The sequence below is a fragment of the Orcinus orca genome, chromosome 16 (assembly GCF_937001465.1).
Source record: "Orcinus orca chromosome 16, mOrcOrc1.1, whole genome shotgun sequence".
NCBI classification, from domain to species: Eukaryota; Metazoa; Chordata; class Mammalia; order Artiodactyla; family Delphinidae; genus Orcinus; species Orcinus orca.
In genome coordinates this window covers 15,892,172-15,909,212 of record NC_064574.1, presented here as the reverse complement: position 1 = coordinate 15,909,212, position 17,041 = coordinate 15,892,172, and the positions used below count along the sequence as shown (strand labels likewise).

The window sequence follows — 17,041 nt, the reverse complement described above, 5'->3', positions numbered from 1 at the left end:
TTCGTTGTACCTACAATTCACAGGCTCGTTTTGGAAATTAAATAAAGATTAAATGGGGACTTCCCCGGCGGTCCAGTGTTTAAGACGCCGGCTCCCAATGCAGGGGGCATGGGTTCCACCCCTGGTCGGGCTGCGCAGCGTGGCCAAAAAAAAAAAAGAAAAGATTCAATGTGATAATATGTGTCTGGCACACAGTAGGTGCTCAGCAAATATCCTTCCCCAGAAACAGAGGCACACGCAGCCCTTAAAACAGTGGAGGTAACAGGGTTCTCAGTCCAGAGGAAAAAACAAGCAGGCAATGAATGAACTCTCTCTGGTTTTCCTTCTAAGAGAGTGACTCACTGGCCAGAGCCCAGGATGATCACCAATGCAGAGGACAGGCAGCCAAACGCTAGCCTCCCACGTGGAGTTTCCAAAAAATGTAAGCACAGAGTTGCATAACCTGAGACATGTGTCTCCCTTAAGTGTTTTCCTGCAAACCTTCCCTGAAAAAGATCACGGAGAGGAGGCTGTAGGGCAGCCTTGGGAGGGAAGAAGGGAGAAGTGGGGGGGTGGGGGTTGGAGAACTCAGGGGTGGGATGGGATTAGGAAGAGAAGGTACCACATTTACTGAGCTCCTATTATGTGCCAGGTAATAGGAGCTCACTCTGTCTGTTATCTACTTAGATCCTTGCCATAAATCTGAGAGAACAGCTATTACCACTCCCACATTCCAAGGGAAGAAATAATAACAGTAATTAATTTGCTAATGTTTACATAATGCTGACCACATATCCGGTAGTGAGACAATGCCCGACACACATTTGATTCTCAGGAAAGCCCAGGACATGGGTAATATTCTGACCCCCATTTCATAGAGGAGGAAACTGAGACTCAGATAAAGTAACTTCCCTAAGGTCACCCAGTAAGACAGTAGTAGAGCCAGTGTTCAAAGACAAGAAGGGTTCCAAAGTCCATAGACCTCTAAGAGGGCATTTCCCAAGGGATTTACAGCGGTGGATCTAGAAAGTGCCCCTAGCAGGAGTTGTCTTTATGTGCCCACAGTGGGAGCCCAATGTGAGAGTGACGTCAATGACCAAGTGACCAGAGGCAGTCTCTTCTTCTGCGCCCAGAGGACAGTTTGTCCCAGCTTGTGGCTTTTTGTCATTCTGCCTCTGACCCAAAGTTTAAAGTTTCATTCATAAGTTTGAAAACTACAAACTTGGCAGCGTGGGAAAGGCCCTTGGAGATCAGCTATTTTAGTCCAACCCACTCATATTACAGACAGGGGAAGAAAACCCTGAGGCCCAAAGAGAGCCGTGGACATGGCAAGGTCACAGCACAATTTTCTGTTAGCAGCAGAGTTAGTTTGAGGTCAATTACAGATCATCTTGTTCTGTAATTATCAAAGGCGGATGTTCCTCTGAATCACTTGGGAAGCTCTTTACAGATTTCTGTACTCTGCTCCTGGAGATTCAGACTTCGGTTTGCAGCAAGGCTTGAGAATCTGACTGTATATGTTCCTCAGGTGACTCAGATGGCTCAGGGCCATGGACTGCGTTTGGAAGTTGGAGTCCAACGAACCTCTTTGATTTTATAGTTTGGGATACTAAGATCCAGCGTGGGACTTGCCCAAGGTCACATGGCAAGTTGGCGGGGCCCTAGCACAGGCTTTGTGGTCTGAACCCAAAGCTCATTTTCCTTTTCCAGGCCACCTGTAGTCAAATTCTCAAAATGGGTCGCGAAGACTGGCCAAGAGTATTACCGTGGTTTTCCTCAGCTTAGTTTCCTTCTCGTAGCCAAATTAAGACTTGGGACACTGCCCATTTCCGGGGTTTGGAAAGGTAGGAATTCAAGAGCTGAAATTCTACAGGGAAAAGGAAACTGCTGTCTGGCAGGCCCATGGGGGTTTCCCAAAGGCAAGCTCCAGGATCCAGGGATGACTAGACACCAGCTATCCACCAGTCCCAACGCCTCAGGGCTACCTGCATTTTCCAGGAAGGAAGGTGTTCCCTCCCCTTTCTTCTGTGGGAGAGATGGGGTGGAGAAGGCCCAGATGTGACTTGAGGGGGCCCAACTCAGGAAGAGACACACCATCTAGCACCTGGAAGAAAGGAAGCTGCCTGCTGAAACTAAGTTGAACCTCTCAAGCACTTTTCCTGAGCCTCTCTTCCAACCTCTCCGTAATCCCTCACCCTGAACCACTTAAGCCTAGGGATTCACTGCTCCTTTCCCACTTCCCACTATCCCACACATATTTCACTGTCTTCTTCCTTTCTTTTTCTTTTTTAAAATTCTGGAATGGTACCTTGGTGTTTGGAGTCAGGTGTCCTGGGTTTGAATCCCAGCTCAGCTTCCTATGAGCTCTCTGACCTAGGTAGAGTCACGCCCCACTCTCAGAGCCTCAGTTTCCTCACCTTTAAAGTGGGGGATAATATCTATCTTCTCTGATGATGATGATGATTTTGGCCATCGTGGGATCTTAGTTCCCCGACCAGGGATCGAACCCAGGCCCTCGGCAGTGAAAGTGCAGAGTCCTAACCATTGGACCGCCAGGGAGTTCCCATACCTTCTCTGATTATGAGGATGAAACAAGATCACATAGATACTTAATAAACAGAAGATGTTTTCTCAGAAGCACTAGATCATGTGAGTCATTAATACACCAGAGAGATTTGGTGAGCTGAAATGAGGTGCCTAAAAGAATAGTTGAACTGGAAATCACCTCAGAAATCTTTGAGCCTTAATGACTTCCAAGCTGGAGTCCAAGTGAACTGTTTACAATATTTCCAAACGATAAGGGAAATCACACACTTACTCTTGATAGTGTCTCAGGTTTCTTTACCTTTGTCTGGAATTGTAACAACTCAAGGTGATAACATGGTTAACACATGCTGTTCAGAAGTTCTGATTGGCAAGTTACATAGATCTTTGATAAGCTTTTTTTAATGGGAAAATAATTAGTGGAGGGCAGATTAAATGATGGAAAACATTAATCTTGTCTAATTCCTCATTTCATAAACAGGGAAGCTGAGGTTTAAAGAAGAAAGTGGCTTGCTAATCACACAGCTAGTAGAGCAGGCTAGAAAACCTGGACTCTTCCTGGAACCAGTTACTTCCCTTCTTTCCATTCCGGAAAAGGAGAACCTAGGATCAAGGAAATCGATGGGTTTCGGTCGGCTGAGGCAGGAGTGAAATGACTCATCAATTTGCTGTTGCCCTTTCTCTATTCTTGACTCATTCAGCACGTATTTACTGACTGTCCACACTATTTGGACTCAGAAGAGAAGGCAGAGAGAAATAGCTATGGCGGCAGGCAGCATTGGGATCTGCTTCCAGGTATGACTTCAGAACCTGGGCTTTTTCCTCCCATTTTAAATATATATATATATATATATATATATATATATATGGATATCCACATTATAAAACACCCACTACTCTGCCTTCTAATACAGTTAGGTTGTGTCTGAGGGCAGGGGCTGTCTCATTCGAACGTGTGCAAATTTTCCTGGCACTCAGTAGGGCACGAAATCAGTGCTGTGGTATTGGAAATACTTGAACTCTAATTCTGACTGCCACTAATTCTATGTCTTTGAGACAGTATATTCCTTTCCTTCTCTGGCCCTTAGTTTTACCATCTGTAACCCAGAAACAGTGGCAAAATCATGTGTGGAATTGCTGGCAAGTTCAAGTTATCCCAGGATTTAACTAGGAGAAAGAAAACGTTGGGAATCTAGGCTGAAAACAGAGTCGACGTTATCACCTCGTTAATTCCCAAACATCTTTCCCTCGCCCTTGACCCCTCCTCTTACCTTCTACCCTAGCCGTCCTCCTTTTCTTCAAGATTTCCCTCTAGAGGGCACGCTAGCTCTACCGTTCTGGTGCCCCACTTCCGTTCGCCTTCATTTTTCTCTTCTGCGCATGTGCACACTTCGCTTCCGGGCTTCCCTACTCTCGTTTAGGTGGCTCAACCGAAGACTGCACCCGCTACGCCTGCGCAATGTCAGCCCCGCCCCTCCACCGCTGTCCCCGGAAACGCTTCCTTCCTACGCAGCGGCTACAGTCGCAGCAGCAGCTGGAGCTTTGCCTCTCTAGGCCGGTAGGGCCTCTCCTCCATGGTCCTGCTTGTCAGCACCGTTCCGGGGGCCAGTCGTTGAGGCTGGGCTGCGCTCGGAAGCTTCGATCCTCGAGTCCGTCACCCGGTGAGTGAACCCCACAGGAGCTCGAGTACGAGCGGGGCCCGAGCAGCTGCTGGAACGGGCAGGATTTCCCCTCACTCCGGGAATGGGTCTGTCCGCCCCGGCCTCCCCCCCAACTCCCGGAATGGGCTCGCCCCCTCGGTCCCAGTCCCTCCTCCCGACTGGGCGACGTTGCCATGGTGACGGCCGGCGGGCTGAGGCCCGGCGTGTGTCCTCTCAGGTGCCGGGGCGGCCCGGGGCCCATGGCGCGGCGGTGGCGCTGACCCAGGCCCGGGCGGCGGCCGGGCCCCGCGGGCCGGCATGGCGGGCCAGTTCCGCAGCTACGTGTGGGACCCGTTGCTGATCCTGTCGCAGATCGTCCTCATGCAGACCGTGTATTACGGCTCGCTGGGCCTGTGGCTGGCGCTGGTGGACGGGCTGGTGCGCAGCAGCCCCTCGCTGGACCAGATGTTCGACGCCGAGGTATGGTCCCCGGGCCGGCGCGGGCGGCGTCTCGGCCTCACCGGGTGGTCTGACACTACTGGGCTCTAGACCTGGCTGGGCCACCTTCTCGTTTTGTGGCCCTGGGAAAGGGATATCACCTTTCTGAGCCTCGGCTGTCCTATCCATAAAATGGAATGACAGAGAGGCAGATTAGTACAAAGGAAGGGGCCTGCGTTCCAGGCAACCTGATACATCTCCTTTCTGACACTGAAAAAGTGACTTCACTTCTCTGAGCCCCAGATTCTCGGGTGCCAAACTGCGGACGGGGGGGATGGATAAAAGAGCATTCACGGAGTATAATGGGAACTTCCTGGACTTTGGAGTCAGGTCTCTAAGTTCCATGTACTAGCTGTGTGACCTGGGGCGAGTGTTGTCATCTCTCTGAACCTGTTTTCCTGTCTGCAAAATCATGAGACCGCTGGCATAGAGGTCGTGGACTGCAGTACAAAGAGCCTGGCTTTGGATTCAGAAATGCTTAGTGTCCAATGTAGGCTGAAACATACCAGCTGTGGGATTCGGGGCAAGTTGCTTTATCTTTCTGAGCCTGTTTCCTCTTCTGGAATAGAATAATCCTCAGCAAAATGTTATGAGGGCCAGAGGGGCCTAGGAGTAAGAAGGTGCCTTATAAAGTGTAATGGGAGGGTGGAGAGGTGTTTTGCTTCAGAGAGGCAGCTGTGGTATATGGTAATAAGCACAGTTCTTGGAGCCAGGAGATCTGGGATGGAATCTTTCCTTCTGTTGCTTATTCTCTATGTAGCCCTTGGGCAAGTTATTATCCAAAAAAAGGTAATAATAAGCAAGTTATTATCCAAAAAGAGGTAACAGTAACAACAATAACAACTTTATGAGGTTGTTGTGAGGATGATATGAGATAATGAACGTCAAGGCCTTTGAAAGCTGAAAGTGTGCAGATGTTTGGTATTGGATAGTACCGTATGGACAGTGGTGGAGGTCACTCACCCACCAGGTGCCTAGTAGTACCTTCTTAGGAGCCTTGCTGAACCCCGTTCTAGCTCTTTTGCTGTTTATTTACCCTGTCATTTTGGGCAAGTGACTTAACTTCTTTGAATTTTTATTCCTCCTTTGTAAAATGAGGATAATGATCCCTTCCCGGCTGCTGTGAGGGGTCAGATGAGATACAGTGGTGGACGTCTGTAAAAGCAGCTTGGTGGAAGTAGGCTGCCATACAGATGAAGAGGCCTGTTGGCTTCTGTGGTCCTGGAATGATGTTTGTTCCTGAGTGGGGCTGCTGGGGTCCTGGAGCCTGGGGCTCTGCCAGGTCACTTCTCCAGCATATTTCCATTTGTGATTCCCCCTCAGATCCTGGGCTTTTCCACCCCTCCAGGCCGGCTCTCCACGATGTCCTTCGTCCTCAACGCCCTCACCTGGTGAGTATCACCAGTTTTGCTATCCAGCTTTTGGGGTCTTAGCACTGGAACTAACTTCCTAAATTCGGACGTGAAACAGGCTGGCACTTGTTCCTGGGCAGTGGTGGACTAAAATGGGTGGCAGAGGCCAGTTCTGGGACTGGCTCCACTGTAGGGTTTCTTTGATCGCTGTTTTGACTTAGCTGGAAAGCTCTTATGTCACTCTGTGCATGCTGCCTTGGGACAGCTTTCATCTCAGACCACTTCCCTGATGTGGAATCAGATGAGGAAAGGATTGCACCGGGAGTCAGTCTATTCTTGGCCCATGTGCCATTGGCCAAGTTCCTTCCCTTCTCTCTAGGCCTTGGGTCCTCATCTGTACCCTGAGGGCTTTGACTGAGAGGTGGTTTAGGGAAGTGATTAAGAGCTTAGGCTCGGGAAGCCGACTCACTTGGCTTTGACTCTCAGCTTTACCACTAGTCTAGTGACTGTGGACAAGTTAATCTGTCTAAGCCCCAGTTTCCTCATCAGTAAAATCAGGCTAATAATATTACCCACCTCATAGTGGTAAGGGTTCCATGAGTTAATTCACAGGAAGTACTTAGAACGATGCCTTTCACATTACTGTTCTTGACCTTACACTGGAGGTTGAAAACTGGTGGGGTGACTTTGACCTGAATTTGGCTCCCAGATATGTTCTGTTTGGCTTACACAGTTGTCAACCCATGCAGGGTGTTTAAGACTTTTTTCACTTAGTTGAAAATCAGGATATTTTATGTTAAAAATACAGATTTCTGGCTTCTCTTAAAAAATGGGATGATCGATTGATTCCAGGCCAGCATTCTAGCATGGTGACTTGCCTAGCTGCAGGCCGCACTTTAGATGAAACAGGTATGCTTCATGCTGCCACAGTCCCCACCAGTCACTGGGATCCCTTTGAGTGGCAGCTGCATTGATCATCAAGCTCGTACTTTTTCCTTCTCCCCAGCCTGATCCACTCTCAGCATCACCTGCCAGGTTCCTCTGGGCATCTGATAATGTAACCCCTGCCTCCCACTTCTCTCGCTTGCTTCTGACCACTATGCTGTCATCCTAATTGTCCCTGCTCCCCCAAATAACCTAATCTAAGGCCAGGACAACCCAGTGACAACTCACTGCTGTCCTCTCCCCACAGTGCCCTGGGCTTGCTGTACTTCATCCGGCGAGGGAAGCAGTGTCTGGATTTCACTGTCACTGTCCATTTCTTTCACCTCCTGGGCTGCTGGTTCTACAGCTCCCGTTTCCCCTCGGCGCTGACCTGGTGGCTGGTCCAGGCCGTGTGCATTGCACTCATGGCTGTCATCGGGGAGTACCTGTGCATGCGGTCGGAGCTCAAGGAGATCCCCCTCAACTCAGCCCCGAAGTCCAGTGTCTAGAGTCAGGTCCTTTGGACACCCAGCTGGGCACTTGACACCTTGGGCTGCTCCGACTGTCCAGATGAGGTCCAGCCCAGGCCTGAGAGGAACCCGGGAAATGTGAAGTCTCTGTTGGTGTGGGAGAGAGAGTGAGGCCCCGTCAAGAAGGCAGGTAGCAGGCAGGATCACAGCTGCAAGAACGGCCTCCGTTCACTGAAGCCTTGGTATCCGGGAGGTCGGCAAGGGGGACCTCTTTCAGGGTAATAACAGAATCAGAACCATGCCACTCTTGAGCCACCATACCTGTCACCAGCCTGTTATTTTAAAAAGGAAAAAAAAAAATAATCAAGGGTATCTGATCACAGCGAACCACTCTTCTAGCCACCTGTCTTACCTCCCTGGGACAGCTGTTAGCTTTGCCATGCTGCTGGACTGCAGCTGTTCTGTTTGGAGCAACACTGGGTTTCTGGATCCAGAGCCACAGAAAGATGTAGGCGCAAAGTAGCAGGCTGCTGTCAGTGAGAGGATGGCAGGTGGAGGCATCAAGCAGAAAGAAAATGCACAACCTGTGTCCTGCTACACACATGTGTGTGTACACCAGTGAACCCATGACTGACTTTCTTCCGGTTCTCTCTACTGGGCCTCCACCCTGCTGCCAGCTTTCAACATTGCAGGCCGTAGGACCCAGAGAAGAATCTTAGCGTCGCTCCCCATCTAACCCTCGAACTAGAGTCACTGCCTGTTCTCTAGGAATGACCGGGCATCCCAGCTCCCACGGATCGTTCTGGCAATAGTTCCCTTTTCCTGCCTTGTTTGGAATTACACAGTGGGAAGGGTACAGTGGGCGCCCAGACACAGGAAGCCCAGCCTTCCAGCTTGAGGTGCACTTGATAGTGCCGAGGGAGATAGGAATTTGCTACTAAGATTTTTCTTCGGGGTGGAGTGTCCTCTGTGAGGGGCTTACAGCTGCCCTTCCCGTGTACATAAATACAGTATTTTCCACGGTTCTGCCTGTGCTTATTTTGTAATGCTGTGCTCGGGAGCTATACAGAATGATTAGGCCACCTTCTTTTTTTCCTGAACCCAAGTATTCCTCCACCTGGTTAAAACACTAAGTGCCGGGGACACCTGTGTCCCACCCCCGCCTGCAGCCTTCTCCGCCACGCCTTGGGTGAACTGCCATGACGCTCAGGGTACCTTTGCCATTTGCCAGTGACTTCTGAACGTGCCCAGTGGAATGCACTGGTCTAGACCCATTTCTGCCTGGAAAACATTGCTGCACCCCTTTGGGTCCTCCAGAGCCTGCCTGAGAGAGCTGTCAGTGCTCAGCTTTCAGTGTTAGGGCTACACGGTTGGGGACTTTTGCCATCTCCTCAGGAAGCCTTTCTAGCCTCCTGGCTCCCAGCCCTGCAGAATGGGAAGTTGAGGCCGACAGGATGAAGGTTTAAGAGTGAACATGCCTGGGCAGAGCCTGGGAAAATGCTCGGGTGAGGCACCTCAGTAACTCAGGGAACTCTAGCCAAGCTGGGAGGAAGCAGGTTGTTAATGAGATTCTAATCCTGGCTGCGGGGTCCAGGAGGTATGACCAGCTGAAATGGCTTCCCCTGGGTGGATGGATTTCCCCCCAGACTCTAAAGGCAGGTGACTAACTTTATTTTGAGGCAAGCCTCAGAGCACTCACATCGTGTGGCCGCAGGCTCCCGTGGCCAGCTCTGGTGGTGGTAGCTCCAGCTGTGTTGGCACACCTCTTTGGGAGTTTCCCACAAAGGCTGGTGCTGTCCTGCACATCTTCGATGACAGATCTCTGCCCCTTGAGTGTCAGTTGGATTTATGAAAACTGCCAAAGGTCAGGGGAGCCAAGGTGGGGTTTTTTTGTTTTTTAATAATATCATGACTAAGCTGAATGACAGTAGGGGGTCAAACATATGTGAGTTTCCTGAGATTTTTATGAATTCTAAAGTGACAAAGCAGTGTCTAGAGGCAAGTTCCAGAGAGGACTGGGCAATGGAAGTAATAAATAACATCCATTGAGTGCTTCCTAAAGAGATGTCCAGCAGTAGACTAAGTGCTCTGCACCTCCTTGCTCACTTAATCTTCACAACAACCCTCTGAAGTAGGAAATAGCATCATCTGTATCTTACAGATGAGGAAACTGTAAGGAACTTGCCCAAGGTTACATGTTAGGAGCTGGCAGAGCCAGGATTTGGGTTCCGGTAGTGACATTAATAAACTCATTCTGAAGAGATTAATAGTTAAAGATGTTTAAGTTCTTAGTGGTTAAACAATCTGCACCTTATAATCATACTTTCTCATCCTACTGTATTGTTTTAAATACTAAGGATGTAAACTGTGTGAATATTACTTGCTTTCCAAGAAAAACTGATAGGCAGTACATTAAATATGGCCACAGATTTCCAAGTGAACATAGGAATGTTGGAAATATTTTTATTTCCAAAGGATAAAGGAAAGTACCTAGATTCGAAAGTTACCGCCACCCTACCACTGAGTTGGTGTAGCTCTTGACTTTCTAGGGGTCTGACGTCTAGACGCCTCCCCCGCCCGCCCCATCCCATCCACTACCATTTGGAGAGACAAGTGAAGACTAGTGCATAGCTGGTACTCAGAATAGTTTATAACCCACAAGAAGGATGGGAAAGGAGAAAGGGATGTCTAGCTCAGAGTGTGCCTCTAACCCCTAGTTCTAGGCAGGCCTGCCCAGATCAGAGCCACATGGGGGTCAGAAGGGCAGCCAGCAGGCACCAGTGAGGCGGGAAGCTCCAGGTCCCCGTGAGTCTTATGTGAGGCACAGCTCAAACAGGTTAGGTTCCCCTGGAAGCAGAGTCTTAGACTCTCTTCAACAACTCCCAGATCAGGGTAGCTTCCTTCTCGCAGTCCCTGGGGGCAGTCAGCCTCTAACCCAGGGACTATAGCCTCAGGGGCAGGGGAAGGAGAGGCCAGTTCTGGGCACAAGAGAGGTTCTTTGTGGAGAGGGAATTAAGAGCTACTGCGTGCTTGAGGTTTTCTGTAGGAAAGTAGCAAAGGATGGTAGAACAACATTGAAGCAAGGGGAGTAGAGGGAGCTGAGAGTTTTAATCCCTGACCTGCCTACCTGGCCAAGCCAGGGAGACTTCTAGGGGCCCAATGTTAGAAGGCTTTAGAGAGCTGCAATGGAGTGCAAGGTTAAGTCCTGGAGTCCCATTACCAGCTCTGAGACCTTGGATAAGCTACTTAACCTTCCCTGGGTTGAACTTCCCTGAGTTTTTGTGAGGATTCAGTGAGATGTCATAATGTAAAGCATTTAGTGCTGTGCCTGACCTATAAGAAAGTGATCCATGAATCTAAGCAGTTAGAATTATGGGACTGCTGCCCCCTTCCCATTTTACAGAGGAGATATCTTTCTTCAAAGCCTCAACTGTTAGGTGGGGGCAGGCTTGCCCATGACCTAGGTACAGCCACCAGGTATTGAGCTCCTATGTGCCATGCACTGTAAAGTGATTTATGTTTCTAACTTAACCCAATGAGATAGGCACCACCGTTTTCCCCATTTTGCAGACAATGAAACTGAGGCTTAGGAGTAAACAGCTTTCCCCAGCATCAAACAGCTGATAAGAAGCTAGGCCTGTCTGCCTCAGCAACCTCATCCCCATTCATCCACCAATCATGTTTAAGTGGTACATGGCCCAGACTGGGAGAGGGACAGTCTCCGGGATCCAGATGCTATTTTGTGAATGTGAACATAAGATTGGCTTTTTAAACAAGCAGCTAGTTCCCTAAAGGTGGGCAGTTAGGCAGCCGCTCATAAGTGAGAAACAGGGCCAGTACTGGCTTTATTACAGCAAGGAGGCCCGGAAAAAAGGCCGAATGTTCAATGTCCCACAAACTGGTTTCAACTACATCAAGCCTGATTTGCGCAAAGCCCTCTGGAATGGCTACTAGTATCCCTCTTTAAATAAACAGATGGAATAGGCTCTGAGAGGTCGTGTGACTTGTTAAAATTCAAACATTAAAAAATTTCCCCCAGTTAACTGTTAGGGAGCCATTTCTCCTGTGGTCTCTTATCCCTGAGATTATGGGTTGCAGCATCCTGCCCAAATCAGGATCTGACTGAGCCCTGAAGAGGGGCCTCAGGTTGAAGTGGTTAAACAATGGGAGAATGGTAGTGGGGAGACCCTAGTCCTGGGATTATGGGAGGCAGGTTGCCTGAGCCTGATGCCGGCAGGTGGAAGGGATAAGGCTGGAAGGAGTGCACTGCTGGAAGTCATTCACATGCATGAGGCCTGCATCCTTGCTTCCCCAGCGGCACCCTGGCCACGCTGGGTCCCAGCCTAGGCACACAGGCTTCTGTCTGCTCACTTGATGGCATTGCCCGTGGGAAGCTGGGGCCCAGTTCTTGCTCCCAATTGGGCAAAGCAGAAGTTGCCAACCTCGCCTAGGCTCAGGCCATTCGGGCCCCCACTTGGGGCTCCCCGGGGAAGGTTCCCATGAAGACTAGTGCATGCCCCACCCCCCCACCCCCGCCACACACACAGGGTTTGGCTTTTTGTTTGGGAGTGCGCTGCCCTAATCGCCCGCTGATAGAGCACGCTGGACAGAAGTTTACTTGAAGGTTGATGGAACGGAAGGTGCTTGGGAGGAAAGATCTAATAGAGGGTTGATGTGATTGATGATGCCCAGCGAGGGAACCGAAATGGAGACTACCCAGGAAACGGGCTGGATTGCAAGCTTAGCGGGAAGACAGCTTGAAGTGAAGGTTACGGGAGTGGAGGTTGCGCGGAGGGGGCGGGGCGGGGTGCTCGGGAAGGGAGTGCCGCGCCTGGGTGGCCGCAGGTAGGGAGCGCGCTGCGGGGGTCGTTAGGTCGCCATTCCCGAGGCTGAGCAGTGCGGTGCAGAGCGGTCCAGCGCCAGGCCCCGCTCAGGCTGTTCTCGCGTCCCGGTTTCCGCTGGCGGCCTCCTGGCGGATGCTCAGTCAGGGTGCTGAGCCCCAGTGGAGAGGAGGGGTGCAAGCCGGCCGGTTTAGCGGGAGCCTTTCCCATCCTTCTCTCTCCCTCCCAATCTGAGGATCTCCATCAGTGTCCTGGCTCCCTGGGAGTGAGGGTGGAGGGCTCTGCGCCCCTCGATGGCTCTGCTGCTCTCCCGAGGGCGCCCGCTGCACACAGCCTGTCTCCAGGGGAATACGGACGACCAGGATCATAGTCTTTGTGCAGAGAAAGCCTGGGCCCCCTCTGTTTTCCTCTCCCCAACTGCATATTCAGGGCCCTGTGGCTCCTACCGGACTCGGGGTTGGAGGATGGACGCGCTGTGTCCCACGGGAGCAGTAGGACGAAGTACCGGTTCCCCGCCTGACTCGGTGCTTTCCGTGACCCAGGCGGGGCACATTTCACATTTCCGGCTGGCATTTATTGACACCCGGAGCCGTGATAATCAGGGCGCAATGCACGTGCGTGACGGGCTGGAAGCTGCGTTGCACCTTTTCCCCTTCTTCGGGAAATGGAACGGGGGGAGCAGCCAGGAGACCTAGATTAGAGTTCTTGCTGTGCCACTTCCCAGCGGCGTGAGCTTCTCGGCGCCGCGGGGGTTTCCTCCTCTCCTTGGCCTGCAGGGCCATTGTGAGGCACCTGGCACCCAGGAAGCGCACAACCAACGCCCCCCTTCTATGACTTCATGGAGAGCACCGCTCAGGAGGCCAGCTTGCAGAGGCGGGGGAGGGGAGCAGCCCGCTGGCTTCTTTGTTACGGCTTCTACACTGACCGTAGGGACCTGGGGATGGAGTGGAATTAACCTGAAGTCGTGATTCACACTCTTCCCCACTCCGCCGCCTTACCTCCGCGGAGGGCCTCTTTCCTCCAGCCTTTCCAGCCCCAGATAAAGAGGCAGAGCCAGCGGCAGTATTCTTCAGCGCCATATGGGAGATTTTATTTGTAGACTCGCGAATTTTCCCGCCCATACCTCCCGTTGAGATGGTTGCGCGATCTCCGTCCTCTCCGCACACCTCTGGCTCCCATCCAAGGTCACACCTGCGAGCAGAGACCTCAGCGTCAGTTAGGAGCTAAGACCGCCCCCAGAGGGCGCTGGCGTCCAGGGAGAGGGCTCAGGGACCAGGGCGCTGCGGTGTCTGGCAGATTGGCGATGCCCGGTTTGCTGAAGGGGCAGCTTCCCATTCAACTGGACCCCCAGGCCCATCACCCCCTTCCTTTCTTGGGACCTCAGTGGAGGGGCTGGAGTATTTCTACTTTTTCTTTTGCTAAGGAACTTTTGTTCAGAGTAGGTCTTATTTGAGGCACGAATAAATAAAACAAATGCAGAGTTTATCTAAGAGGGGGTGAGATGCAGAAGAGCCTTACTTGACCACACCCCCTCCCCTTAGCCCCACATTTGGAAATCCCTAAACTCACTTACTCAGACTTCTGTGAGATTCTGAGCCATAGCAGATGGCCCCTCCTGAGGCCTCCAGGCAGTGGATGACACACCTCAGAACCACACTCCCAGTGCCCTCCTTCCCCAGAGCCCCTACTTGGGTCCTGAGAGGACCCAGCCTGGCCACTGCCCTGCTGTGTGGACTTGGTCAATGGCTTCCACCTCTCTGGGCTTCCCTCTCTGGGCATGAAGGTAGGGCCTCCCAGCACCGCCAGCCACAGCCCCCAAGACTCTGGATCCTAAGCCCTCTGACTCTGGGCCCAGCTCAGGGCCTGGCTTGGGGCTTGTGTCTCACCCTAGCCTGGCAGTGGCATTGTCACATCTTGTATGGACGGACCATTGGCAGCTCAAGTGATGCCGAGCAGAGGCGGGTGCAGCAGCGCTTGACCGAGCGCAGGGCGGATGGTCTGCACATCACCCGGGGCCCTGGGAGGTGGACTCGTGTGGGCAGCCCCTCACACCAGATCCACTGGTCTGCTGTGTCCAGCTGTTTCATGTCCTCCATGGGAGTTCTGTACTGGTGGGTCTTCAGGAAGACGACCCGGGGGTCCACAGTGGGTGATTGCCTCTCCTGGGCTCCAGGGCCAGTGGGCAGGCCACGACCCTTTGACGTCACGGGGACCTCAGGCTCCGGCCGCTCCTCCTCGTGCGGCACTGCTTGCTGTGCCGTGTGCCCCTTCCGCAGTGCCGCCTTGGGCCTTGACTGCTCCGGGTCCTCAGGCTCCCTCAGGGGCTCTGATTTCTTGGAGTCCAGTTTCTTGTTGGGACACCCAGCCTCCTGAAGATCTTTGTTATTTTGTTCTACTGTATCCCAGACGTCTTCGTGGCTGGCAGGGAGAGGAGCGGCAGTCAGCAGAGCAAGACCAAGGTCCTGGGCCTCCAGCTAGACCGAGACAACGGTTCTGCAGTCAGCTCAGGGAGCCTGTCAGGAAAGCTAGAGAGGGCCTGAAAAGAAGCTTCTCTACCACTCAGAGGTCTTGTTCCTGGGGGCAGGGGGTGTGGTGATAAGGACCGGCAGGCAGAAGGGATGTGAGAGGTTGGAAAGGCCTGAGGCAATGGCTAGTAGTTAGGATACCTAGAAATATATATTGCCTGCATCAGCCACTAGGTTAGGGTTCTGCCTCTTTGGATTTCAACTGATGGAGTGGACTGGTCCAGTGTTTTGTTTTTGGGTTTTTTTTTTTTCATCTTGTGTTCTAAGAAATCTTAGAAAATATCTCAAATGACCACCCCCCACCCCTGGAGGGGCAGGGTGAGGGGCAGGATAGCTTCCCTCCAACGACACAGTTGGGGCTTGGGGACAGAAATTTGAAGAGTGGCTCTGCTGCTTTAAAAAGGCTTGGAAATCTCTGGGACTAGATGATCCTGACCCTTCTGGCTCAGTGTTTCCTGAGTACCTGCATCGAGGAGGACGCCAACTCAGAGGGAGGAGCCAGAGGGGTGGAGTTACCTAGAGGGGTTAGGAGACTTTCCCCAGGGGTGTCTGTCATAGACTGAGTCCCCTGCAATGTGGCAGCCCCCGTCATAGCTGAGTGTGTGTGGAGAGAGAGAGGCCTCAGGCTCAGGATAATGACAATACAGAGGATAATAATGGCCACTGCCGATTGGGTGCCCACTGGGTGTCAGGCCCAGGACCCTCACAACAGTCCTGCAAAGCAGGAGGCAGGGAAGAGGCAGAGCGGCTTGGAGAGCACAGGCTTTGGAGACAAACTGGGATTCACATTTGCTTCTGCCTCTTACCATCTGTGTGATTTGGGGCAAGAAAGGTAACCTGTCAGAGCCTTAGTTTCCTCATCTGTAAAACTGGGGTAATTCCTTCTACCTAACAGGATTTTTGTGAAGAATAAACTAAGTGGGAAAACGCTTTGCATGGTACCTGGCACTTAGCGGGTGCCTCATGTCAGCTTTCTTAGCATCCTGATGTGACTTGTGAGGAAACTGAGCCTCAGCAGAATGACTAGTTTGCAGGTGAATCTCTGCGTGGTGTTGACTTGGGAGAGGCAGAAGGGGTGGCCCCTCGTGCTCAGAGCACCAGGTGGTGGTTAGTCCCGTGGTTGGATGATTATGACCAGGGTTATGACAACAGCTCTGATATCAGCTGGGAACGGCTTCAAATCCTAGCTCTGCCACTTACCAGTCCAGTTAACGGGATAAGTTACAACATCTCTTGAGCCTCAGCTCCTCAGTAAAATAGGGCTAATAAATAACTACCTTTCTGCCAGAGCCTAGTCAAAATGCAGGTTGCGAAATTCCTTAGCATAGTGCCCGTTCCTAGTAAAGGTGGCTATTGGGCCCATGATAGGGGCCGCGGGTGGGCCATGCTCACCCAGAGGAGACCCTGCGGATCTTCGGAACTCTGAGCAGTGAATTCCAACACCTTTTGGCCAGGTTATGCAGTTCTTGGGTCCGAGGGTTCGAGCTCTCAAGCAGCTTCAAGAGCGCCAAGTTTTTTAGCACCTGCCAGGGGCGAGGAGCCAGAAAAACTGAAGCTTCAGCTTTCCTGGGCTAGCGTCCCACCCCGCTACCCGGACTTTGGCTCAGCTCAGCTCAGGGCAGGGCCAGGTGACTCCTCCCGGTTCACTCGGCCTGGCAGCCAGGAGCAACACTGCATGGGGGCTCAGGCTCTCCTAAGCAGACACCAAAACGGGGCGCCTCACCGCTTTAAGTCGGTTCCGCGCAATTACTTTGCTGACAGGCTGCTGTATCTTGTCCCGTGGTTCCTCATCTTGCATCTGACAGAGAGAGAGAGAGAGAGAGAGGGAGAGAGAGAGAGAGAGAGGGAGAGAGGGAATGCTAACACAGTAGGAACCCCCCGAACGCCTCCATAATGCCTCTCCATTGGGCTGGGCTTGGTGTGACCAACCCTAGACTGGGAGTTTTGTCACCTTGGTTTGGGGGTGGAAACAGGGAGCCCATTCTAACTCTCCTGACCTCCCTTCACCCTTCACCTCTCCCTCTTCCCCCCAGGCTGGAAGGTCCCCATCCTGGGCATGGTTGGACTCTTTGTTGAGACCCCCACTGGGTCTAGTCCCAAATCCAACCTTGGAAACCACTGTATTCTTGAGCCTCTTCTTTGCTGATGGACTCATGCTGGAGCTGTGAGGCCTCAGAGACAGATGGAGCAAGGCGCCGCCTGCCCCCCGCCTCTCTCAGCTCAGCCAGCGCTCAGGCTGGGCATGGGGATGATTGTGCTGGGGCTCCC

General features: G+C 52.0%; 2 protein-coding genes across 7 annotated transcripts in view; one reads left to right on the top strand and one right to left on the bottom strand.

The window, feature by feature from the left end:
• The first annotated feature begins 4,010 nt into the window (after nt 1-4,010).
• Nucleotides 4,011-17,041, top strand: part of SYS1 (SYS1 golgi trafficking protein) — a 32,236-nt gene continuing 19,205 nt past the window's right edge. The window contains exons 1-4 of one of the 5 annotated variants that reach the window (XM_033433809.2): nt 4,011-4,184; nt 4,381-4,643; nt 5,985-6,052; nt 6,822-7,199. In XM_033433809.2, the coding sequence (XP_033289700.1) occupies nt 4,482-4,643; nt 5,985-6,052; nt 6,822 (231 nt within the window). In that variant the 5' untranslated portion in view covers nt 4,011-4,184; nt 4,381-4,481 and the 3' untranslated portion in view covers nt 6,823-7,199. The other 4 variants (XM_033433806.2, XM_004272900.4, XM_049700077.1 and 1 more) reach the window with 4 other exon arrangements.
• On the bottom strand, nt 13,331-17,020 carry TP53TG5 (TP53 target 5). Of its 2 annotated transcripts, XM_049700078.1 has the most exons (5): nt 16,881-17,020; nt 16,497-16,571; nt 16,166-16,296; nt 14,135-14,666; nt 13,331-13,439 (listed from the first exon to the last, which is right to left on the bottom strand). In XM_049700078.1, exons 1-4 carry the CDS (start codon nt 16,926-16,928, stop codon nt 14,156-14,158), a joined length of 765 nt encoding a protein of 254 aa, XP_049556035.1. In that variant the 5' UTR covers nt 16,929-17,020; the 3' UTR covers nt 13,331-13,439; nt 14,135-14,155. The 2 variants fall into 2 exon arrangements, with proteins under 2 accessions (XP_049556035.1, XP_049556036.1); XM_049700079.1 differs by lacking the exons at nt 13,331-13,439; nt 16,497-16,571 and having other exon boundaries at nt 14,113-14,666; nt 16,881-16,934.